The sequence below is a fragment of the Neophocaena asiaeorientalis genome, unplaced genomic scaffold, assembly GCF_003031525.2.
Source record: "Neophocaena asiaeorientalis asiaeorientalis breed wild unplaced genomic scaffold, Neophocaena_asiaeorientalis_V1.1 scaffold51, whole genome shotgun sequence".
Classification (NCBI taxonomy): Eukaryota; Metazoa; Chordata; class Mammalia; order Artiodactyla; family Phocoenidae; genus Neophocaena; species Neophocaena asiaeorientalis.
The window spans coordinates 1,014,215-1,039,769 of NW_020173335.1; the positions used below are offsets into that span (position 1 = coordinate 1,014,215).

The 25,555-nt window shown below is 43.7% G+C and overlaps 1 protein-coding gene across 3 annotated transcripts in view; it reads left to right on the forward strand.

Moving 5' to 3' along the window:
* Positions 1-25,555, forward strand: part of LOC112400404 (coiled-coil domain-containing protein 17-like) — a 64,152-nt gene that overhangs the window by 36,508 nt on the left and 2,089 nt on the right. The window contains exons 6-24 of one of the 3 annotated variants that reach the window (XR_003003398.1): positions 5,807-5,879; positions 7,367-7,560; positions 15,074-15,214; positions 15,682-15,840; positions 16,952-17,076; positions 17,971-18,073; positions 18,926-19,074; positions 21,989-22,196; positions 22,281-22,355; positions 22,457-22,679; positions 22,750-22,912; positions 23,131-23,214; positions 23,305-23,423; positions 23,671-23,787; positions 24,020-24,168; positions 24,272-24,369; positions 24,528-24,731; positions 24,902-25,112; positions 25,184-25,290. Coding sequence is in view for 2 of the 3 variants with exons in the window: in XM_024746129.1 (XP_024601897.1) it covers positions 5,807-5,879; positions 7,367-7,560; positions 15,074-15,214; positions 15,682-15,840; positions 16,952-17,076; positions 17,971-18,073; positions 18,926-19,074; positions 21,989-22,196; positions 22,281-22,355; positions 22,457-22,679; positions 22,750-22,912; positions 23,131-23,214; positions 23,305-23,423; positions 23,671-23,787; positions 24,020-24,168; positions 24,272-24,369; positions 24,528-24,731; positions 24,902-25,112; positions 25,180-25,290 (2,706 nt within the window). In the remaining variant the exon portion in view is untranslated. Of the gene's footprint in view, positions 1-5,806; positions 5,880-7,366; positions 7,561-15,073; positions 15,215-15,681; positions 15,841-16,951; positions 17,077-17,970; positions 18,074-18,925; positions 19,075-21,988; positions 22,197-22,280; positions 22,356-22,456; positions 22,680-22,749; positions 22,913-23,130; positions 23,215-23,304; positions 23,424-23,670; positions 23,788-24,019; positions 24,169-24,271; positions 24,370-24,527; positions 24,732-24,901; positions 25,113-25,179; positions 25,291-25,555 lie in introns of all 3 variants that reach the window. The other 2 variants (XM_024746129.1, XM_024746130.1) reach the window with 2 other exon arrangements.

The following is a 25,555-nucleotide window of genomic DNA, read 5'->3' on the forward strand; positions in this document are numbered from 1 at the left end:
GATTAAAAAAAAATAAAAAGATTTCTTTGGACCCAGGGAGCAATAACCATAAAGGGGAAAACATTGATAAATCAGGCTTCATCAAAATTTAAAACTTCTGCTTATTTCACAGACTCAGAGAAAATATTTGCAGAACATAGATTTGAAAAGGGGCCTGTTCCCATAATGTGATAACTCCTACAACTCAGTTTTTTTAAAAACATAAACAAGATTTGAACAGATGCTTCACAAAGGAAGATAGATGAATGGCCAGTAGGCACATGAAAAAAATGGTCAGTGTCCTTAATCATAAGGGAAATGTGGAAATTCAAATTAAGACCACTATGAGATACTGCTGCACACCCACCAGGATAGCTAATATTTAAAAGTCTGAAAATACTAAATTTGGTGACATTTTTGAGCATGTGGAAGTCTCATACATTGTTAGCAGGAGTGTGTAGTAGTACAACCATTTTATGAAAAGGAAGGTCTGACAGTTTCTTATAAAACTAAGCATAAACTTTACCCTGTGACCCAATACTTCCATTTCTAGGTATTTGCTAAAGAGAAATGAAAATCTGTACATTTATTGTAATTTTATTCATAGTAACACAAAACTGGGATTTTTTTTTTTTTTGCTGCTGTGCTGCGTGGCTTGTGGGATCTTAGTTCCCTGACCAGAGATTGAACCCAGGCCCTCAGCAGTGAAAACACAGAGTCCTAACCACTGGACTGCCAGGGAATTCCCAGGAAATAATTTAAATGTCTATCAAAACAGGAATAGAAAAATTGTGGTATAATCATATAATGGGCTACTTATGCAGTAATAAAAAAGAATGACTGATAAAACAACATGATGAATCTCAGTGAAGCTTTACACAATAAGGTACATACTGTATGATTCCATTTATATGACATTCTAGAATAGGCAAATAATCTATGGTAAGAAAAACAGTGGTTGCCTGTGTGGAGTGGAGATTGGGGAAGAGCATTAGGAAACTTTCCGGTTGTAGAAAGTAGCTTTATCTTTATAGATTTGGGGGGTATAAGTATTTTTCAAAACTCATGGAATGGTATACTTGGTGCATTTCATTGTGTGTAAATGTTGTTTGATTAAAAAATAGATTTATGTCACCGGTCATGGAACAAACATAACACAAGCCTCCTGATGTGATTCACTGAAGAGTGCCCTCCAAAAATTCATAACCTGAATCTAACCATGAGGAAAAATCACACAAACTCAAATTGAGGTTTCTATAAAAGAATTTTAAAAGATTCTACAAAAGAACTAGGCTGAGTACTCTTTTAAAAAGTTATGGTCGGGGCTTCCGTGGTGGCACAGTGGTTGAGAGTCCGCCTGCTGATGCTGGGGACACGGGTTCATGCCCCGGTCCGGGAAGATCCCACATTCCGCGGAGCGGCTGGGCCCGTGAGCCATGGCCACTGAGCCTGCGCATCCGGAGCCTGTGCTCTGCAACGGGAGAGGCCACAACAGTGAGAGGCCCATGTACCGCAAAAAAAAAAAAAAAGTTATGGTCATGGTGGGAAAAGTTCCAGATTAAAGAAGACTAAAGAGATAGGACAATTAAAGACAACATGTAAACCTAGACTGGATACTGGATGAGGGAAAAACAGTGATTTTAAACTTTGTTTTCCTGTAAAAGTATCAGTGTTACAGTTTGAATAAGAGTTGTAGATTAGATAATAGTATTAATGTTAATTTCCTGATTTTTATAATTGTACTGTGATTATGTAAGAGAATATCCTTCAAGTTCTTCAACCTGCATATAGTTCAGGAAAAATATATATTTACAGAGACTTGTGGAACAAATGTGGTAAAATGTTGACATGAGACTGTAGATGCACGATATACAGGAATTCTTTGTATTATATTTGCAATTATTTTGTAAGTCTGAAATTAAGGAATAAGTTAAGAAAGAACACAAAGCAACTAGGATTGAAGAACCAAAAAAATCCATGGACAGGGACTTCCCTGGTGGTCCAGTGGTTAAGAATCAGTCTTGCAATGCAGGGGACGCCAGTTCGATCCCTGGTCAGGGAACTAAGATGCCTCATGCTGCAGGGCAACTAAGCCCGAGCGCCACAACTAGAGAGCCCGCACACCACAACTAGAGAGAAGCCTGCACACTGCATCGAAGAGCCTCTGAGCCACAACAAAAGATCCCACGTGCCACAATTAAGACCCAACACAGCCAAATAAAAGATAGATTAGGTAAGTAGGTAGGTAGGTAGATAGAAGATAGACAGATTTTTTTTTTTATTATACTCAAAAAATCCATGGATGTCATCCACACCAAAATAAAGTGAAGTATCACAACATAGAGACAAACCACTAAAAGCTATAAAACCTGACTGGTATTGTGTTAGCAGTTGTGCAGGAGAAATTGAAGGAAGCAACAGGGCATCTTACAACCCCAGGATTTCCAAAAGAGCCAGTAATTGTTCTAGAAAGCTTAGAGAACATTTGAGAAGAGCAGCTAGAAATTAGGAGTGGTTTTCCATATTCCCAAAACTAGTAAATACAGAGATGTTCTGGGATACGGTATAAAGGGTCTGACTGGACTAATCAGCAGAGAGAAATCACACAATAATTCGAACAAGGAAAGTTAATATAAAGAATTATTAACTGTAACAGGATGGGGTAATGAGTGATTAGCTAGTAAATAGTAAAGAGAACCCTAAAGAATATAAAGAACTTATAAAGAATATAGAGTTCTAAAAAACTATAAAGAATTGGCAGATACAAGGAGCAGCCACTAACCCTTGGGCTAAGACAGAGTGCCCAAGGAAGAGTCCCCTGTTGCCCCATCACCACCCCAGGATTGAGATCCAGACCTTATCGGAAAGGGCTTAGCTGTGGCTCACTGAATGGCAGAGCAGTTGCTAAGGTGCTTCTCCAGGGAACATGCTGAAAATCTGCCCTCTAGAGTACCTCGTAAAGCTGTTCATGGGATATGTCACTGCTACAAAACCACTCAAGTCAGCGCTCACTTGTACTTTAGAACCTGGCTTAGCAGAAGCAGAGTGCTGCAGGAACCTGCTGAGTAAGCACACAGGAACAAGAAGCAAAAGCCTCTCCTTGCTCTCTACTGACAAAATTAACATGCCAGCAAATTAACAAAGGGAAAGTTTTTAAAGTGCCCAGGTTCATTTACACAGAGCAAGCAGAAAGGATGACTTTGGAACCAAGAGGCAATAAAGTTCAGCACAGAGTTCTATCACATTTAATACTAACTAGCCAATATTCCCATCCAGAACAAAGCCCCTCACTGAGGACAAAACTGTTGGAAATAGAATCCAGACTGAGCTGCAGGGACAGAGACAGTAGAGACAAAGGGAAGAGAAGGTTCAGGTACAAGGCATGGGGAGGAGGAGGTAAGCCAGGACATCAAAGAAAGTGTGCCATCTTTTTGAGCACTTAATGAAGACAACAGAAGAGAGTTATAAAGTGTGATGTTAGAGAGCTATCTTGATCCACATTCACAAAAATTGATCATATAAAAATGAACAACATAATAGGATCAAGAGAATAAGGAACAGAGTAACATTTCTACAGGCAATGCAAATTACACCTGTAAGACGTGCACAAAACGGATAAGAACCATAACCAAATGGTACAAGGACGACATAACCAGAAAATTTCACAGTGCTAGAACTTGGGAAAGAAGTAATAAAAGATTTCAGAAAAATGAAGACTAAACAAGAAGGAGCACAAGACAATAAACACTAGTGTTTTTCGAGAATTAGAGAAAAGAAGCTTTTTAAATGAAGAAAAAACAAATAGATTAAAATTAAGAATTGAAAAAAAAAGATACAGAAATTTGGCAAAAAAAAAATCCAAAAGATCTCCCCTGAAAAAAATAATATAATAATAATATAAAATAACAAAAGTGAATAGCTTAGGTGCTAAAAAGTATAATTCAAGAATAATTTCATGAAATACAGTAAGACTTGAAACTACAAATTGAAAGGACAGCCAGAACAGCCAACACTTAGAAGAAAAAGATCCTTCGGACATCCAGACATAAAGAACAAGTCACTTATAAAAGAAAGAAAATCAAAAAAAAAAAAAAAATCAGACACAATTTGACAACAAAGCTTTATAATACAAGTCAATGGTGTAACAATTAGAATACTCAAGCAAAGAAAATGTGAGCCAAGGATTTTTTTTACTCTGTCATACTTTATTCATCTAGACTCCTTTTGCCTTTACTATTCCATCCAGAAGAGTGTATTTACCTGTCCATATTCTGTCTGATTTGTCCATTTGTATACTGAATTAATAGTTCAGATTGTATCCATGCTTGCTCTATGCTAGTGGGTCTCCTCTTGACAGGTTGAAAATATACACCTGCTGGGGCCCCACTTCTGGAGGTTTTGATTCAGAAGCTCTGCAGTCGAGTCTGTGCATCTTTCTATTTCTTGTTTAATGCCCCGTGGTCATGTGCTGAAAAGCCATTTTCCTACTCTGTAGCAGATTGTAAAGTTTGGGTTTGGGCACCAGTGTCATCCTCACACCCCCATACATTTCATTATTAAGTTGAGTCTGTGACTCTTAACACTTCTCGATCCTTCCCATCATCTCTTCCTCTACTCCTGTCGCCTTCATACTTTCCTGTACTAGGAAACTGGTCTCCTCATAGTCTCCTAGTTGTTAATAGCCCTGAAATACATCCTTCAAGCTGCTACCAGACTTGTAAACTAATGGTTGGATCATGTTAACTCTGCATGAGAGATGGATTTCCATCCCTAAAGAATAAAATTCAATCTCCCTTAAAAATACTCCACAATCTGGCTCTTACCTACTTTGCCAGACATCTCTTTCCCCAAAGAAAGGCCCTCTCATTCGCTAGCACTAATGCTGAACTATTTGCAGATCTCTTTTTCATGTTTTTCCTGTCTTGGTGTTCATTCAGCATTCTGTTCCTGGAATCACCCGTTTTCCAGCTTTGGAATTCATCATTAAGGACTCTCCTTAGTCTCCTCTAATGAAACCTTTTCTGATAGCACTTCTCTTTCTAGTGGAATTGACTATTCCTTCCTTAGTACTCCTTCTTCCCTAATGTGAATTTTTATCATAGTCCCTATAATCTTTTTTTTTTTTTTTGTTGTGGACCATTTTTGAAGTCTTGATTGAATTTGTTACAATATTGCTTCTGTTTTATGTTTTGGCTTTTTGGCCGTGAGGCATGTGGGATCTTAGCTCCCTGACCAGGGATCAAACCTGCACCCCCTGCATTGGAAGGTGAGGTCTTAACCACTGGACTGCCAGTGAAGTCCCCCCATAACCTTTTATTATACTTACTTGTCTACAAGTTTATCTTTGTAGTAAGACTGACCCTTGTGGGGATAAGGATTCTTCTTAATTGTCTTAATTGCCTTTGTATTCCTAGCACATGGTGTGCCTCTGCCCTAAAGCAGTCTCATTAGAAATGCTATGAATACTCACATTTCACTGACCTTAAATCTGAGAAAAGTGATTCACTTTCTTGTTCAGCTTTCTGTGCCTCCTTAGTTGGGGGGCATACATGTCCTAGAGGAAGATGAGAACTTGCACACTTACTCTGTTTATTTAAAAAAAATTTTTTTTATCCTCTCATATTAAAGGAAATGAAAGCCAAGAGAGCCTGAGATTGATTTTGCATTGCAACATCGTCTGTTTATTTGTTAATTCTGAATACATTGTTAGAGTGCTGCTGATATATACTTATCAGTATTTGATAGGTTCCATGGTGAATGCTACTTTGCCAAAAGTGCTGAAATGATTAGTTTTCTATATCAACCATTAATACCCCTTTTTTCCTAGCCTTCTTTGAATCCAGAAGCTGGCAAACAGAATCAGCCATGCAGACCTATTGGGACCCCTTCTGGAGTGTGGGGTAGGTAGATTTTGCCATTTTTAAAGGCACAACTTTAAATTTTTCTTATTAGCAGGGAGAGGAGAAAAAATTCTTTATCTGTTTTTTTAATCGCTTGTTTCTTTATCTCTGGTTTCTCTTCTCATCCATTTGCACATGGTAACTAACTCTGCCTAGCTCTTACTCTGCCCCCCAAAATACCATTGAGATGTAATGGTAGTAGAGTCAGAATACAGACAATTGAGAGCTTGTAGAGCCCTGAATTTGAAAGCAGATTTTAAGCAAAGGGAGAATAATATAATATGCTCATAAGAAGTAATTTTTTAGAAGTAATTTTTAATGTTGCTAATTTGCTTATAACAATTAAATTGAATTTTAATGTATTGTAGTTGTCTCCTTAATATTTGGTAGACAACTATATTCTAACCATTCTTTCATATTACTAAATACTCTTCTAAAGTGTTCTTTGAAAGGCTGAATAATACCACGTCCCAGAGAACATTTTGTTCAACCAGATTCCGTTAGCTGAGTGGGGTGTTGTTTTTGTTTTTGGCAATTATCAATGATGTCTGTTGTATAGGGCAGGGGGAAACCTATAAATGCACACATTTATATATATATGTTCCTAATAACTAGCCTTATAAAAAGTTAGTAGAGGGCTTCCCTGGTGGCACAGTGGTTGAGAGTCCACCTGCCGATGCAGGGGACACAGGTTCGTGCCCCGGACCGGGAAGATCCCACATGCCGCAGAGCGGCTGGGCCCGTGAGCCATGGCCGCTGAGCCTGCGCGTCCGGAGCCTGTGCTCCGCAATGGGAGAGGCCACAACAGCGAGAGGCCTGCGTACCACCAAAAAAAAAAAAAAAAAAAAAGTTAGTAGAAAAATCAGTGTATTTCAAACCAAACCTGATCCTGTGGCATTGGGATCTTTGGCATTTACAAATTGTACTCTCCTAGTTCCTACATTAGATATGTTCAGTAGCCAGCATCATACTAGGAAGGCTTTAGTGTATCTAAATACTGGGTTTGGATCTTGAGTTACAGGATTAAGGGCAATTGCTGTACCATTTCGCCTTTGTTAATGTATAGCTTTGCTCCAGTTTGCCTCATCAGAAGGTCCCATAGCAGACTCCTTTCTCCAGTTTCCTCATCTCTCTGTGTTCTCATGCTGACAGGAGTAGCTACCCTTGGATATATTCTTGTTTGGTCTATGCCTGAGTGATCACACCATGCATGAGACATGCTGTACCCCTGAAAGACTTCTGACATCTTTGGGCTTTTTGGTTGATTATGAATTTAGAATCAAGTGTTTTCTTATGTTGCCTTTTTTCCTACAGTTCCTGGGTAAGTGTCACTTTTGAGAGTATCTGTTAAGTGCACACCAGGAAATGTTTGTCACTTAGTCTCAACTGTCAGCTCTTTGTTCAAAGTGAGGCCTTTGTTTGAACTATGCTTCGTGTTAACCAATAGGTTTGACATTCTTTTGTCTCTCCACTATTGTATTTCACAGAAAACCCACCTAGTGCCAAGCAGCCCTCCAAAATGCTAGTCATCAAAAAAGTTTCCAAAGAAGATCCTGCTGCTGCTTTCTCTGCTGCATTCACCTCACCAGGATCTCACCATGCAAACGGAAACAAATTGTCAACCATGGTTCCAAGTGTCTATAAGAACCTGGTTCCTAAGCCTGTACCACCTCCATCCAAGGTATGATTTGGAATCAGTGTAAGAACCTTATACAGCAGAGGTGGGAGAATAAATAAGAAAAAAAATTAGTAAATTTATTTTTGGCTGTTGAGTCACTCACCAGATAGTCATTTGGTGCCATTAAGTTATATGTATAGTATTTTACTGTCTCCAAACTCTCTTCTGCCAACTACATTTTTAGTAGGCCTCTCATACTCATTAGCTTCATCTCATAAACCTGCTTCTCTTGATTTGCTGTTTTCATTAATGACACCAACATTCATCTGGTCACGTAGCTGAGTATCATGGCTGCTGCTTTCTTCCTCTTTCTTACTCATTCCCCTCTCCCAAGCAGTTATATAAAATCCCCATCAGTTTTTTCCTCTATGATATGCCCTTGTCATCTCACATTTACTGTTGTAGTGTACCCTTCTATTTCCTCATTTCTCTGTATTTTATCTTCCACAGAACTGCCAGAATGATTATCCTAAAACAGTTTGAATATATCACATCCCCTCCCATTAAGTCCTTTAAGTGATTCCAAACCATCTATATAGCAAGGGTTGGTAAATTATCTGTAAAGGGTCAGATGATAGATATTTTAGGCTTTGTTGGTCGCATATGACATATGGTCTTTTTGTAATATATTCTTTTTCTTTTCTTTTTTTTTTTCAACCATTTAAAAATGTAAAAAACATTATTAGCTCATGGGCCATACAAAAATAGGCCTCAGGCCAGTTTTGGCCCAAGGGTCATGACTTAGCAACCCCTGATGTTATAATACAGTGTCCAGACTCCTGAGCACTGGTGTGTATAATTCTATATAGCCTAAGCCTAATCGTCTTTTACTGCCCTTTGTTTTCTTACCTGGGAGATTTTCCTGCGTGTTTATGTCATACTCTCTGAATCCTTTTCTATCACATACATCTAAGGACCTAATTAAGCCTTGTATCTGATTGAATAGCACTCTGTCTCTAATCACAATATTTATTGCATCTATTTCTTCATTTGGTTGTAATCTCCTTAAAGGCTTCAGGTCTTTTTTATATTTGTATCCCTAGCACCCTCACAAAAGCACACAATAATTGCTTGAATGAATTCCAGCCACTGTAAGGAAACAATTAGATTTACTGTGTTATTGAGAGAAAAAACAGTGAGCATTAATTCACTTTTCTGTGTGTGCAAGCACTTGTTTGATACTTAAGAGCAACACAAAGTACAACATTGGTCCTCACCCTCCGTGGGCTAAAAGTCTAAGAGGGATGACAAGATATAACAATATAAGGTCATGTGATTGTGTATGAAATAAAATAACAAATCCTAAAAACAAATCTTAAACAGATTTGGAATAACTAAATTAATTAAACACTTTATTTATTTACACAGTTCAGAGGAGCAAGGATCAGCTTAGACTATGACCATCAAGGGAAATTTTACTGAAAAACTAATTTGAACAGATCTTTGGAGGATGGTCCAGATTTGGATAGTCAGGGAAAGTCTGGAGAGTATTACAGGTTAGAAGAGGTGGTTAAATAAAATGTTCTGAAAGTAGAAAACACTGGGCATATATGAGGGATACGGAATGAACCATTCTGATTACCTGGTAGCACTGGAAAAATACCAGGACTGAGGGTCATTATCCTAGTGTTAATGAAGCTTTCAGTATAGATAAGATCTCTGAGGGAAAGAGGATAGAAGAAGAGTAAAGAATGGGACAATAAGACTTGGGGAAATACTTAATATTTCATAAATATTAGGAAAATAACAACACAGTCAACAGGATTAAGAAATTGTAATTCAGACATAGAAAAAATCGTATGCTATCACACTTCTGGGTGGGTGAATTTAAGATGGCAGCCGGGGTTGTCAGCACTTGTCAATTGCTGCCAATAGGTTGAGGGAAATAACAGGGGATTTGGACCTTAGCAGTTGGAAAGTTTTTGGTGACCTTTGAGTTGAGGTTTTAGGAGAGAAGTGTAAGGCTGAAAAACAAGATTTCAGAGGATTCTGGAATTATGTGAGTGGAAGTGGAAGTAGTGGCACCTTTGAGACTTGACAGTAAAAGGAAACAGAATATAGGTGGTGGTAAAGTTAAGTGAAAGGGTGAAGAAAATCTGTAGGAAGAAGTCACTGGGGACAACTTGAAAGGTCATTAAAGGATCATGGCCCAAGAAAAAATGAATGGGAATAAACTGATTGACAAATGGAATTATTTTTGAAAGGGGTTTAGGATACTTATTCCTCTGATGTAGAAGGAAAAGAATATGAATTCAGTCAAGAGAGCAACTCCTATAAAGAAAGAAACTGGGGCTTCCCTGGTGGCTCAGTGGTTGAGAGTCTGCCTGCTGATACAGGGGACACGGGTTCATGCCCCAGTCCGGGAAGATCCCACATGCTGCAGAGCGGCTGGGCCCATGAGCCATGGCCACTGAGCCTGCGCATCCGGAGCCTGTGCTCCGCAACAGGAGAGGCCACAACAGTGAGAGGCCCGCGTACCGCAAAAAAAAAAAAAAAAAAAAAAAAAGGAAAGAAAGAAACTGTGGCATGGAAATTAACAGCAGGGCTTTGAAGTAGACAAATGACACTTTGCTCCTTCTTTGTGATACAACCTTGGACAAGTTTCTAACATTCTGAATCTCAATTTCATCATGTAAAGTGGAGGTAGTAGTGCCTGTCTTTTAAGGGTTTTTTGAGGAATAAATGAGGTACTTGTAAGTGGTAATAAATGGTAGCTATTATTATCAGCATGGCAGCATACCTTTTGTTTGTTCCATTCCTTTAGAGTTTATAAAGTTTTCGTAAGTGTTAACTTCATGTGAAATGTCTGCAAGCATTCTGTTAGGCAACAGAAGAAGAGTATAATAATGAGTGAGACAGGGCTTCCCTGGTGGCGCAGTGGTTGAGAGTCCGCCTACCGATGCAGGGGACACGGGTTTGAGCCCCGGTCCAGGAAGATCCCACATGCCACGGAGCGGCTGGGCCCGTGAGCCATGGCCGCTGAGCCTGTGCGTCCGGAGCCTGTGCTCTGCAACGGGAGAGGCCACAACAGTGAGAGGCCCGTGTACCACAAAAAAATAAAAATAAAAAATAATGAGTGAGACAAACTCATATCCTCAAGGATCTTAGAAGTCTTTTGGGGAAGAAGAAGTGACAAGGATAAAAGTCATAACACAGAGCTTAAGATCAGTTTAGCCCTGTTGTGTAGAACTGAGTTGAGGATAGAATGAAAATAGGAAAACTAAAGTCTGCTGTTAACTATCCTTGCAAAAGGTAGTGAAGCCTGAACAGGGATGATGCAAGTGAGCAGAGAAGGGAGGTGGTGATGGCACACAGTGGGAAGCAAATCAGGGGAGGAAAACAGGACACTGAGCATTCATCCCCAGGAAACTGGGATAACTGTGGAACCGCTTCACTGAAGTTAGAGAAGAGAGAAAGCAGAGTTTTCAGGAAAAGTTGATGAGAGTGGTTCTGGGACCCTTGAATGTGAGATGTTAGAGGAAGGCAGAGATGAGATAACTAGTAGGCAGGTGTGGATTTATCCATTCATTCATTTTCTCTACGCGTTCAGCAGTTATTAAACATCGAATATTTGTGTATTTAAAAGCTATATGCCACTAGAGTCAGAAAAATAATCTCAAAGAGTTGCTGTCTAGTGAAGAGACACATATAAAAAATAATTGTACTGCCCTGCCTGGAGAGGGTCCTCAGAGCCTTTACAGATGAGGTCATATTTGAACTGGGTTTTGAAGTGGCAAAGGAAAGAGAACTACCATTCGTTGACATCTTACTATGTTCCAGGACATTCACTAGGCCTTTTACATATAACATTTACCTTAATCTTAGGATGTAGAAAATTATGTAATATATTAGGTTACATTGCTAATAAAATTATGGAGTTTGGGACTCTAAAACAAGGTTTGTCTAACTTCAACTAGGGCTCTTTCCACTGCCCCAGAATGCTTCCCATCTTGAAGCATAAAAAGGAGAGAGGAGGATGAGAATTCTGGTTTTAGAGTCAGACTTCATGCCACTCGAAGTACTTGGAATATAGTACTGACATATCCTAAACTAGTCAACAAATGGTAGTTTTAAAACAGTAGGAGACGGACTTCCCTGGTGGTCCAGTGGTTGGGAATCCGCCTTCCAATGCAGGGGATGTGGGTTTGATCCATGGTCGGGGAACTAAGATCCCACATGCCACAGGGCAACTAAGCCCACACGCAGCAACTAGAGAGAAGCCTGCGCACCGCAACGAAGACCCAGAGCAGCCAAAAGAAAAAAAAAATAGTAGAAGTTTGTTAGGGAGCAAGTAGGTGGGGCATTCCAGGCAGAGGAACTCTTCGTTACCAAAAAAGCGGGGGGAGGGCGGCTTCTTTGGTGCACAGTGGTTAAGAATCCGCCTGCCAATGCAGGGGACACGGGTTCAAGCCCTGGTCCAGGAAGATCCCACATGCCACAGAGCAACAAAGCCTGTGCGCCAGAACTACTGAGCCTGCGCTCTAGAGCCTGCGAGCCACAACTACTGAAACTCACATGCCTAGAGCCCATGCTCTGCAACAGGAGAAGCCACCGCAGTGAGAAGCCCACACACTGCACGGAAGAGTAGCCCCCGCTCACCGCAACTAGAGAAAGCCCACACGCAGCAATGAAGACGCAGCACAGCCAAAAATAAATAAAATAAGGAGGCAAAACATGCCATGTCTGGGAAAAGACAAGTGGATGGCTGGTAGTTGGGAAGTGGTGGGGAGAAGTAAGACTAAAGCCAAATGATGGAGGTCTTTATAAAAGCTCAGGTGAGAGTTTAGGGGTCACATTAGCTCCATGATTTTAACAATTTGAATGATTAAACAATTACAAATAACTAGTTTTTCTAATGAAGTTCACCTAGGAACAGATTGCAGTAGAAGAGCACTGAGTATGCCTACATCCACTGAATAGACTGAAAGGAATTCAGGAGGCGAGAAGAGAATGAAGCATCAGGGAATTGAGAAGGGAAAGAGGGACAGGTTCAGAAAAGATAGGTAACAAGGAATCTCTCCTACAAAAACAGATATTTTAAAGCTGACCATTGAATGTAATATGAAGACAAGATTTTTGCTTATTTATTGAAAGAGCTGTTTCATTAAAATGGGGATAGAGTTGAGTGTTGCAGGGAATTAAATAGTAAGAATGAACAAGTGAAAGGCAGCAGATAATTATGCAGAAAAGTTTGGAAATAAAAGGATTGTAGTAAAAGGGAAAATATATCTTTGTTTTTTCCCCCTTCGCTTCAGTAAGGTGGCTTAGCATGTTTGTAGATAAAATGGAAGAACTTACTAGAGAGAAAGAGATTAAAGATACAAAGGAGAAATAATTGATAAATTCATAAAGGAATGAGAACAAATGGATGTAGAATGGTAGAAAGGGAGGGGGACCTATCAAAGGAACTTGAGATGCAAAGGAGATAATTGGGGAGAGTTTGGATCCAGTGACAAAATTTTTTTTTTAATAACTTTATTTTTTAATTTACTTTTGGCTGCATTGGGTCTTCATTGCTGCACGTAGGCTTTCTCTAGTTGGGGGAGGCAGGGGCTACTCTTATTTGTGGTGCGCGGGCTTCTCATTGCAGTGGCTTCTCTTGTCACAGAGCACAGGCTCTAGGCGCGCTGGCTTCAGTAGTTGTGGCTCACAGGCTCTAGAGCGCAGGCTCAGTAGTTGTGGCACATGGGCTTAGTTGCTCCATGGCATGTGGGATCTTCCCAGGCCAGGGATCGAACCCACGTACCCCGCATTGGCAGGCGGATTCTTAACCACTGCGCCACCAGGGAATCCCTGGATCCAGTGACTTCTGACGTCAGTCCAGTAGGAGAAGACAAGATCATTTGAGGTGGAGAGTTGAGGTTGATTTGGAGTTAGGAGAAAAGGAGAGGATATTTTAAAAAGAAAACAGCAGCTGATATGTGATTCACTTTAGTGGATTCCTTTTTTTTCCTTCCTTTATTGATTGACTGAAGTGTGGTTGATGTACAGTATATAAGTTACAGGTGTACAATATAGTGATTCATAATTTTCAAAGGTTATACTCCATTATTCCTCATGTTGTACAATATATCCTTGTAGCTTATTTTATACATAATAGTTTGTGCCTCACCTCAGTGGATTTCTACATATATAATTCCTCTAATAAAGGGGGTACAGGGCATAATGGTTTTCTCTAGTGAGCAACCAAACACTATATAATATAGTGTTTGAATTACTGAAAATTAAGTTGGAATAAAGTTGGATAGAGATGTCAGTATCCTGTTGCACGTAACACTGTCTGGTAAAACTATCGTACTACTGTGGCAGACACTCACCTGTTTCTGTGCCCTGAGGTGGCAATATTAAAAGACAAGGCATCTGGTGACCCTGTGCAACTCTGGGAAACTATTGTCTTTGATATTTAGCCTGAATAAACAGCCATCTTTAGATTTTCATCAGTGCAAGAAAAAAATTAATTTCCATTCCAGTTAGGTCATTGTCTCTTTTATCTGCTGGCATGCTCTTTTTGGAGGCATTGTGGAAAACAATATTGTATCCTAGTTGAGTAACCTCAGACAAATTACATAACTTTCTTAATGTCAGTGTAATTCTCTGTAAAAATTTGACATAATTATACCTGATTGGGTTAAGAATTAAATAAAATAGATCAAGCATCTGGTACATAGTAGATAACTCTGTTAAGTTTATTCCTTTCTTTAGCCTATATTATCTTCTTTAATAACAAGAAAGAAATCCTTTTCACTCAGACCCTTCCTTTGTCCTAGAGATCTCTTGGTTCTAATTGTTTCATTTTGGAAAAACAGACTTTTTTACTTTCTTTAGCCTCACTCCATTGATGTGCCTCAGACAAGAGTGATTGACTCAGGAAAAATGGAGTATTCCATGTACACTGTGCTGCCATCATCGTTGGGGTCAGGGCCAGAGTGACAGAATGGGCCCAGACCCCACAAGACTGAGCAAAAGAAGGACCCCTGGACTAAACCAGGATTGTCCAGCCGTTTATATTGCCCACCCTGGCCTGTACCTAGCCTCCTGCCATCAGTGTTTCTAGAAAACATCATTTTTCTGATGTGCTCTTTGGAGGCAGGGGTGGGGGGTTGTCAGGATTACATCAGAGGTTAACAAACAGCACACTATAAAAGAAAACATTTGGGGGGGTCAAATAAGTTTAGAAAATGCTGTGTAGTATATCTGCCTCTCAATTCACATATATAGTTAAGTGTTTTGAGAAACAGCACAGTAAAAGAAACCTGTTGTCGAACTATATTCAGCCTAGCATCTCCCAGGCTTATTGGACTAGGGCTCTGTTTTTGAGAAATACCTGTTAATATCCCATGGCTTTTCTGGTTCCTGTCTGCCTTTTTCCTTCAAGGTTATATACCTCCCAATCGTGTTGAGACAGGTGAACTCCTGGAATTCATGTTTGCACATAACATTTCACTCCTTATGATCTTACAGGCTGAGCTTCTGTCTGCATGCTGTTCTGACTGATTTGTTCTCTCTTCCCATGTAGCCCAGTGCGTGGAAAGCTAACAGAATGGAACACAAATCAGGATCCCTTTCCTCTAGCCGGGAGTCTGCTTTTACCAGTCCAATCTCTGTTACCAAACCAGTAGTACTGGCTGGTGGTATAGTTTTAAGCTCTCCCAAAGAGGTGAGTGAGAATAAAGCTAAGCAGCCTTTTCTAAAGTTGCCATTTCCCGTTTACTTAAACTGAGGTAAGTATTGTGACGTGTACAGCTCTAACTCCATTTCCTTTGTAGTTATGCTTAGCTCAAAGTCATTTTTTTTTTTACTGGTGATTCCCATCAGCATCCAAAGATGGGCAGTAGCTGGGTGGGGTCATTGCCCTTTGGTAAACCATGGTTGGCCTGTGTTTGACTGGTGTTATGCTGGCATCTGGAGAAAGATCGGAGAGGTGCTATTTAAACCATCTGGTTTTAACTGTAAGAACTCAGCAGAGCTGAAGTCTGTTTAAATGAAAAGGATAGTTTATTTTTGGTAAAAGAGTGATAAATAGGCTACCAGATTCTGGAAAGCAGTACCATGTAGAAGTGACCTAGAGAATCCCAGTACTTACTCTTTGCTGTCAAGAGCAACCTATTTGTGGTATTTGCCCAGAGCCCCGCCAGCACCACTCCTCCAATTGAGATCAGCTCCTCTCGTCTGACCAAGTTGACCCGCCGAACTACTGACAGGAAGAGCGAGTTCCTGAAGACTCTGAAGGATGACCGGAATGGAGACTTCTCAGAGAGCAGAGACTGTGAGAAGCTGGAGGATGTAAGAGCAAAGGGTTTTTCTGGGGCAACATAAGTGTTTTTCTATGTTATACATGTGCTTTTTGTTCTTAAGCGAGAAAGATGTGGTACGTTTTTTAAATGACAGATTTGTCTGGAGGAGTAACAGTCTGTGATATAGTGAGTTCAGTTCTTTGTTCAGCGTATTTCAAATTAGGGCTCATTTCAGTGATAGCTGCCTTGGGACTTAGTACTCTTAAACAGGGCAGCACTGCTTAAGCCTTGAATTGAAGTTGGTAAGAAGTTGGTAAATTATAGAAGCATATATATATATTTTTTTTTTTTGGCTGCTCCAGGTCTTAGTTATGGCATGCAAACTCTTAGTTGCGGCATGCATGCAGGATCTAGTTCCCTGACCGGGGATTGAACCTGGGCTCCCTGCATTGGGAGCACAGAGTCTTACCCACTGGACCACCAGAGAAGTCCCTTTAAGGATTATATTTAATTCTAATATAAGAAAATCTGACGAACAGAACCGTAAACAAGAGGGTTTCTTTTTGGTGTCCTGCAACAGGAAGGTTAGAGTTCCCTGTCCAAGAGGGTAATGGCAGCTCATTCGTATTATCAGGAAACTTGTAAGTTTTGGTCGCCTTGGAACTAGGGTAGTTGTGCTCCCATCCACATTCTAGTTAGGGAAAGGACAGAGCCAAAAACCTGAAAAGGGATGTCTGACCCTTTTTTAAGTGCTTTCTTAAAAGCCACCCCTGCAATTCCCACTTACATTTTATTGGCCAACTGTCAAATAGCCACTCCTAGCTGCAAGGGAGCCTAGGAAAGTGAACTTTTTAAAAGCTGAGCGCATTGGTTCCTTAGTCCAAATCAGTAAGGAAGAATAGAAAATTGATATTGCATAGGCGTCTAGTAGCTTCTGCCACAGTTGCCATAACCTGAAGTTAAGATGGTAGCCAGTTAGTATCCTTTGGAAATCTTATTAGCAAGATGAGCAAGTTCTCGTTTTTAAGTGGGAAAAACCTATTGGCTGAGATCTCTTCTAGAAAGCATTTTCCTGGGTTCTGACTTCTTAATCTCTTAGATGGCTTATCTTGCCCCAAAGGGGTATTAAACCAAATATGTCCTTCCTTTCCTTATCTCAGTCAGAGGACAACAGCACACCTGAACCAAAAGAAAATGGAGAGGAAGGCTGTCATCAGAATGGTCTTGATCTCCCCGTAGAAGACGAAGGGGAGGTCCTCTCTCACTCTTTGGAAGCAGAGCACAGGTAAGTGAGGGTCAGATCACAAGGCATGCTGTGTATGGCCTACAAGGAGTTTCAACATACTTAAGACATTTCAGAGTCCAGTACAGAGAGAAGTGCCCCCAGCACCACACCTTGTTCTCTCTGTGTGCCGCAGGTTGGCCTGTTGCCCACTGGGTATTCCTTTACAGACTCAGCTAGCGTTTTCACACCCTGCTCTCCAAGGCATTCTTGTAGTTTAGTTTCAGACTCAGTTTACGGCTCCAGTTGGAAGGGGTAGGGTGGGGTGAGACCTGTTTCCTGGTGCTGTTGTGGTGGCCCCTTGGCCCCTCCTGGCCCAAGTGAGAAGTTACCACAAGACCCCTTTAAGGGGCCTTGGGATTCATGAGGCCCGAAGGTAATGGAGCTTGTTCTTTAAATGAGGGCCTTCAACACAGAGCCAGCCAAGCTGTGTGGGCAACTGGATGGCAGATGGGGCCTGCCAAGTACCTTCCTGAAAAGGGGCTCCTGTCCAGAGGAACTTTAAAAGGGGTCAACAAGATCACAAGGTTATGGAGTCCACAGTGCCATGAAATTAAAAGAGAACTTAGGTACATGTGGCTATGTGCTAATTTGCTCACAGAAGACAAAGTGAGATTTCTTCTGTTTCGTCTGTGGGATAGTTTGACTCTATACTGCTACTTCTACCGTCCCTTCTCTATAGCTCTTATGCTCTCCAAAGAGCAACTACAGAGATCCTCCATCTAATTCCAAGCACCTAAGTAGTCATAATTAAAGCTTATCCCACTGGGAAGAAAAGAAAAACCCAAGTTTCTTCTCTAACATCTAGGTGGGTACCATTGCCCCTGGGCTGGAAAGTTGTGGATTTCTCACTTATGCTTAAAGGTATATTTTTTTTGCCTGACCTGCCTCTACCAGGTTATTGAAAGCAATGGGATGGCAGGAGTATCCTGAAAATGATGAGAATTGCCTTCCCCTCACAGAGGATGAGCTCAAAGAGTTCCACATGAAGACAGAGGAGGTATGTCATAAACTTTTGCTGGAGACCAGTTAATGACTAGGAGAGAAAGGAGATAGGACAATCATTGCCCTTAGGAAGCCCCAGTTTAGGGTGTGAGAAAGACCTTGAAAAAGAAAAGTTACTTAATAAGTTGCCATTGTAGAAATATGGAGGAGCATCTCATTCTGCCCAGGCCAGTGGTGGACACAAAAACCAGGTCAGTAGTTAGCAGATTTCAGAAAGCAGTATGTTATTTCATCCTGAAAGCTCTAACTCCTTATCAGAACCACAAGGCTATATTCCCGAGGTTATGGGCTGAGCCCTTGGTCTCTGGCTAAGCAGGCTAACCCTCTGCTTCCAGCTCTGTGGTTTACCTCTGGTAGTCCAGCCAGAGCCAAGAAGCCAAATAGCCTATCTGAATTTCTTCAACAAAGGCCTGCATTCTTTCTCTGAGTAAAACACTGCCAGGTCTCTACAAACTTCATGAAACTTACGTTCAGGTGGTATATATTTAAAGCATAAATAACAGTGGTGTTAAAATCCTATAAAGAAAAGTATAGGTTGACATAAAGACTTTGCTACTCAGAACTCTGTTCCCCTGTCATTGTCATCACCTGAGAACTTGTTGAAATAGGAAATCTCAAACTGTACCCCAGACATACTGAATCAGTCTGCATTTTAAAGAGATCCTTAGGTGATTAATTGGCACATTACAGTTTGAAAAGCACTGCTATAAGAAATCTTCAGTCTCTTAGAACGGTCCCCCTCTACATTCTGCCTAGAATTGAATTGATGCCTGGGCTTTCCCAGGTCCCATGGGCCAGTGTAGTTACTGATAGTTGTCTTTTTCTTTCTTTCCCTTGCCAACCACAGCTGAGAAGAAATGGCTTTGGGAAGAATGGCTTCTTGCAGAGCCGAAGTTCTAGCCTATTCTCCCCTTGGAGAAACACTTGTAAAGCAGAGTTTGAGGACTCAGACACGGAAACAAGTAGCAGTGAAACATCTGATGACGATGCCTGGAAGTAGGCCTATAAATGCTTACTGTTAAATCTGACCCAGTAAACTCAGCTTGTGCGTTTAGGGGTTATACAGAAGAAATCGTTCTTTTCCTTTTCCTTTTCTTATGTTGTTGTTGAATACTTCATGCACAAGGGAAATAATCATATCCCAAAGAGAGAGCGAGCGATTGGCTTGTTTAGCTTTTGTTATTCTTCCCTGTTATCTGCTTAATAGAACTTCGTGTGGTGGGAAAGATTTTTAAAACACACACACATACACACAGTATATATGGGGCGATGCACAGGTGGGAGCTGGCAGGGCAGAGAGGAGGAGACGCGGGTCTGCAACAGCAGCTTCTACTACCAGCCCTTGGGGCACTCACCCCTGTGCTCAAGCAATCATTGTCAATGACAAAGTGACTATTGAAGTTATAACTGTATTAAATTAATGCTAATAATTTGGATATTTTATTTTATTTCTGGCTGCTCGGGTAACATTAGCCCTTAACCCAGCATATATGGTTTTTTCACTTTTTTTTTTTTCTTTCTGGGTACAGCTGTAAAATATTTGGATATAGGAAATGTGTTATTCTTGCAGCCTTGATATTCAGGGTGGATTGTAAAATATACATTTTTGTGAGATTTCAAAGATTAAGATTATTTTGATAACATTATTTACAGATTTAAAAGATGTGGTTATCACAAGTCTGTTGAGGGGGAAAACTACTGCATAAAATAACTAACTTGGAATAAATATTTTGCATCAGTTTGGATTGTCTTGTGTAAGAAGTATATTTTCTTTAAAATTAGATGAGTGGATTCTTTTTTAGGGGAAATACTACTTTTAGAGGTCTGAGGGAAATCTGAATTCAGACACACCTGTTTCTCCTTTTAGCAGATATGTTTTTGATGCAGAAAAACCTGTGCAATAAACTACCAGTAATAAAATCAGAAACCCAAGCTTCCTTTCTGAAACTGTTTTTCACTGCCCATGTATTTACCAGTGTGCCTATATTTTAAGGAAGTCTGTGCCTCAATTTTTCTGCTAAATAAGAACATAGGGTGTCCCGGGCATTGTGCAAGGCCCTGGGAATGCAAGGAGCACCCAGCTCAGTAGGGTTACCTAAAAAATGGAACCTTAGGCCAAGATCTGATGGACAATTAGAAGTTAAACTAAACAACAGATACCGAAACTGGCACTCTTCAGCCAGCCCTGCAGCACATGGTCCCTAGTGGATATACAGGCCCGAGATCATGCTCTAATGGGAGACAAGCAGAGGAATAACAGGCCTGACCACTTGTTAGAAGGGTAAAACTAACTTGTAGTGTAGGCTCCAGAAGGGGTAGAGACTAGAGGTAGAGTAACCAGCATAATTGCTAGATTCTAAAGGCTAGGAAGGCAGAGACCTTATGTGCCATAACGTACTGTAGTCTCTCCTGCTAGTAGGGGCTTCTGCTAGTAGTATAAGCAGTGCACATGTGAACTGTGGAAATGGTGATTGAGATAGAACAGAAAGAACTATATCATATTTCACTGAGTATATCTATTTTAAGACATTTTACGTACTAATAAGAAAACTTGCCAGTTATGACACTCCATTAATTGTGAATCCTGATTTCAGTGTTAAAATATGAAAAAGTATGCATCGTAGGATCAATGAAATACTATAAAATGAGCTATAAATTGGAAATGAGAAGTAGGTTGACAGAGATATCCTGTATGTCTGGTCTTCGGCTTTGCCACTTAGTAGCTTTCTCAGAACAAATTTCTAAAAATGTACCTCTTTTCCACTTGGAATTGAGCTGGACAGTTGAGATTACATACTTTGAAACACTTTGTAACCTGCTGCTAGTCATAGCTTGGCCTTACATACCTGGGAGTGGGGGCACCACTACCTGCCTTGTTTAGAAACATGGGGCTAGGTCAGAGCTCCTGCCTCTGTTGGATTCATATATTTGGGTGGGGGTGGCAGGGAAATCTGGTCAGCAGGAACGGGGCCTGTGTGGCCCCTGGCTAGTCCTGAGTGAAGAGTTACCTTTCTGTATTTGATTCCCTCTTCTGATTCATTGTGTTCTCCCAGAACTTTCATTCCTTCAGCTGTGTTGATTATCTTGTGGGGGCGGCAGGGCGGCGCCTAGGGCCAGGAACTTGGAGTTAGGGGGCCTTGGTGTGACTTGGTTATGCAAAAGATGTTACTTCCAAAGAGGCACCGTGCGAGGAAAAGCTTTTTTTTGCAGAACACAGGCCTCTCACTGTTGTGGCCTCTCCCGTTGCGGAGCACAGGCTCCGGACGCGCAGGCTCAGCGTCCATGGCTTACGGGCCCAGCTGCTACGCGGCATGTGGGATCTTCCCAGACCGGGGCACGAACCCATGTCCCCTGCATCGGCAGGCGGACTCCAACCACTGCGCCACCAGGGAAGCCCAAGGAGAAGCTTTTAGTCTACGGGAAAGACATGGTTTCCAGGCAGAATGCCTCCTCTCTCAGATATTCCTTGGAATGGAGAATGACACTAACTTGGGTTATATCCACTTGGGCAAAACTAGAACGAACAAGGTGACACTTCCCTGCCAGAGGCTATTAAATAACCAAGACGGAGTATGTGTTATGGGCTCAGCTAGTTTAGGAGGCAGCTCTTTGCTCCCCTTTATTAATATAGGCAAGAAAACCAAGGTGTGGTGTTAGAGACTTGCCCATACTCATGCAATGAGGTGGAACAGATTTTATGACATCTTTTTCAAGCCAGGGGCTCCTCCCTAAGGTGACCAAGCCTGCCCGCTCACTCTCCAGACCTGCCCAGACCTGAGGTTGTTGCCCAGGGAGCTTTAGCTCCTCTCCAAACATAAACTTGAACCGGTAAGCCTGGCCTTTCCTCTCTGCCTTTGGCTATTTCATCCTCCTTTCCCTTTCCCCTGCCCCTCTGTTCTGTCTTCTGCAGGTCTTGGCTGCTATCAGGGAAGGAGTCCCACCCCATGGACTCCCACTCGGGGGAGCCAGGGCTCCTGCCCTGTGGGTCCTGTGACATGGTTTTCCGTTCCTGGGCCCTGCTGGCCACCCACACTCAGCGCTTCTGCATTGGCCGTCAGCCCCGGGAGCTGACAGTTGGAGAACAGCCCCCAATAGACACTGAACCACGGGTACCCAGGGTAAGGGCCTCCTCCATGGCCATGAGACGGTACTGAAGTGACTGTAACTCTCAGAGGATTCCTCACCCCACACCCTGTACCCAGGTTGTGCCACAAGAACACCAGGGCCTCCCGGACCAGGAGGCCAGCAAATCGGCTCTGAAGAGGCTAACAGATGAGGTACACCTGGATTTCCCCACTGAGCCTCCCCACCAAACCTATAGATCACGCGTGGGTCAGATTACCCCAACATGGAGATTGTGGGTTACTGTTACCTCCAGGTGCAGCGGCTGCGGCTGTATCTGCAGGAAATGCGACCCAGCATAACAGAGGTCCCCAGAGGGTCACAGGGGCCCTGGAGGCGGTCAGAGGCACCGACTCAGGGTCCCAGCTACGAGACTGCTGGGAGCCCCGGCGAGCGGCTGCGGGCGCTGCACCGGACTCACGCAAGGCGCTTGGCAGAGACCAAGGCACAGAGCTGTGCCCTGGAGCGACGCGGCGAGGGTAAGGGAAAAGAGGGGGACTAGGGCCCACCCTCCCCCTTGGCTTCTGATTTGATCTCTTACCCCCTCAGAACTGAGCCGGCACCTCCAAGGTTTGGCTTGGACCCGGGACGGGAAATCACGCATATTCAGCCTGGAGCGGGAGCTTCGAGAACTCCGGGCAGAGGCCGGGCGAACGCGGGGTGCTCTAGAGGAGTTAGGGGCGCACGTTCAGCAGCTACAGGCCAACCCCGGGTGAGGCTGAGGAGCCGGATCCGGGGAGCTCCGAGTCACCGGCTGGCGGGGGGCGGGGCCGGAGCGGGGGGCGGGGTCTGGCCCGGCTGGACGTGCGAGGTATGCACCCGGACTCGACTGGAAGGCCGCGCGAGTGAGGTCGGGAAGGGGCGGCGCTGCCGGAGGCCCGGGGTCTGGGTCCTTGATTCCGCCCCCGCGCCGGCCGTCCTCCACCCCAGGACCCGGCTGAACGCCTTACGAGAGGCAGAACTCTGTGGTCCGGTGCTACAGGCAAACCCAGGGACGCTGGCTGCGGAGATCGGGTAAGATCCGGGCCCCGAGGCGGGCACGGGGCAAAGCGCTGATCGGTCCTGGAAAAAAACGCTTCTGCCTTCTTGTTCCCTACTCCCTAGGGCCCTGCGTGAGGCCTACATTCGAGGCGGGGGCCGGGACACCGGCGTTCTGGGCTGGATGTGGCAGTTACAAGTGGAGGCGTCAGCTCTGGAGCTTCGGCGGTCGCGGACCCGCAGGGGTGAACATGAGGGGGCCAGCCAGGAGGGCCTTAGCCCTGGGGAGAGAAAAGGGCGATGAGGGAGGATGTCTTTGGCTTGGGAACCACTTGAGCAAAAACCCAAGGTAGAACACCTGTCTTTGCGGGGGTGCCTGCAATGTTAGCTGACAAGTCCAGCCTTGTCCAGAGAATCCTAAGGCTGGAGAGCTGCTCAGAGCAGCTGGTCACCAGCTGTCAGAGATGACAGGTCAGACTTGTTCAATCACAGGAAGACAGGCAGGTGCTGCATTCAAGGAGCTTCTAGCAGTGGAGGCTGAAAATCGGCGCCTGGAGGCAGAAATCCTGGCTTTGCAGATGCAGAGGGGTGCAGGCCGGGTGCCCTGGGGTCAGTGAGCACCCAGTTCCCCACCGCCTAGCCCTCCCCAGCAGGCCAGGCTCAGAGGAAGGGGTTAGAAGCACCATGCACGGGGAATAAGACCTGTGTCTGAGCCCAATCAGTCTGTGTCCATGCCAATCTCCAGGTGTCCATAGGGGTTTGGCTCTTGGGGGAGGAGTACCTCAGCCCAGTTACTTGCTGCGTCCTGCTCAAGGGCGCCCTACTCTTCCCCTGCACCTAGGGCACAGGGAGCCGAGACTTGTGGCCAATCCCAGCCCACGCCTGAGAAGAAGGGAGGATCCCCCAAGCCTCCCGCCTCCAGTGGCTCCCCCGCTGCCGCTGCTTCCACACTCCACAGGCGTCCTATTCTTGGGTGGCGCCGAAAAGGCTGTGAGGACCCAGGGGTTGGGACAGGGGCAGTTCTGCTTTGTGCAGTTGGGGGAGCATAGAACACCTAGGAAGCTTTCTGGAGGAATTGACTCTTCCCCTGCAGTCGCAGTTTCCTGGAACCATGACCAGGAACCTGGGCCTGGATCCACACTTCCTCCTGCCCACAACTGACGTTCTGGGCCCTGCACCCTACGACCCTGGGTGAGGCCTGCTCCCTCCTTTGACATCCTCTGTGACTTGGTCACCACTGCTGGTCAAGGAGACCCACTAGGGCTAGCTAGGGTGGGGGGACTGGCTGGGGGTCGGGAGGGTGAGAGGAGGACTTGGGTGTGTGTGCGCTTGAGGCCTGTGTTTCCTAGGGCTGGCCTTGTCATTTTCTATGACTTCCTGCGGGGCCTTGAGGCTTCTTGGATTTGGGTGCAACTATTGACTGGCTTGGCCCGAGATGGACAGGATACAGGAGGGACCACAGCGTTGCCCCCAGCCCTTTGCTTGCCCCCACCTCCAGCTCCTGGGCCCATGGGCAACTGTGCCATCCTTGCCAGCAGGCAGCCTATACCCAGGTCAGTAGGTGGAGATTTATGATGTTGGTGCTTTTTGCCGCAATTGAGGCTTGTCCCTCATTCTGCTACATTTTCTCATCTGTATACAGGGCCACTGGCCCTGAAGGCCAAGTCCTAGGAAGGGAGCAGAGCCACTTCTGGCTCCTGACACCTGTTTTTGGTTGCTCTAGACTACCACCTTCACCATCAGTATCCTTGATCTGTGAGCTGCAAGCCTGGCAGGGGCTGGCATGGGCTAAAGCACCACTGCCAAAAGCCTGGGCCTCGCTGGTGCTATTTGACCGGGATCAGAGGGTGCTAAGTGGTCGTTGGCGTCTCCCACTTCGGACCCTTCCTCTGGACCCCAGCCTTAGCCTTGGGCAGCTGAATGGGATTCCCCAGGTGAGTGTGGAGGATGGGGACTGGGTCCTCCACGGTACAGATGCAGTACCATTTCACCTCTTCCCAGGTAGGTCAGGCCGAGCTCTTTCTGCGGCTGGTGAATGCAAGAGATGCAGATACCCAGACACTGGCAGAGATCAATCCAGCAAGTGCCCACGAGTACCAGTACCCACCTCTGGTGAGGGCCCAACTATAGCTGGGGACCCCACAGGTGTGGCTGATGTGGTTAATAACCAGCATTTGTTGACCACTATGTATGTGCGAACCCACTACTAAATGTTTTCTGTGAATTAACTCATGTGACCCTGACATATCCTATTAGGTATGTACTACTGTGTAAGCAAGTAAGAAAATCAGAGCACAAGGTTAACTTGGTTCACAGTAAGCAGTTGACTCTAAGGTGGTCTGACGCCAGAACCTGTGCTGTTAACCTCTACATAAAC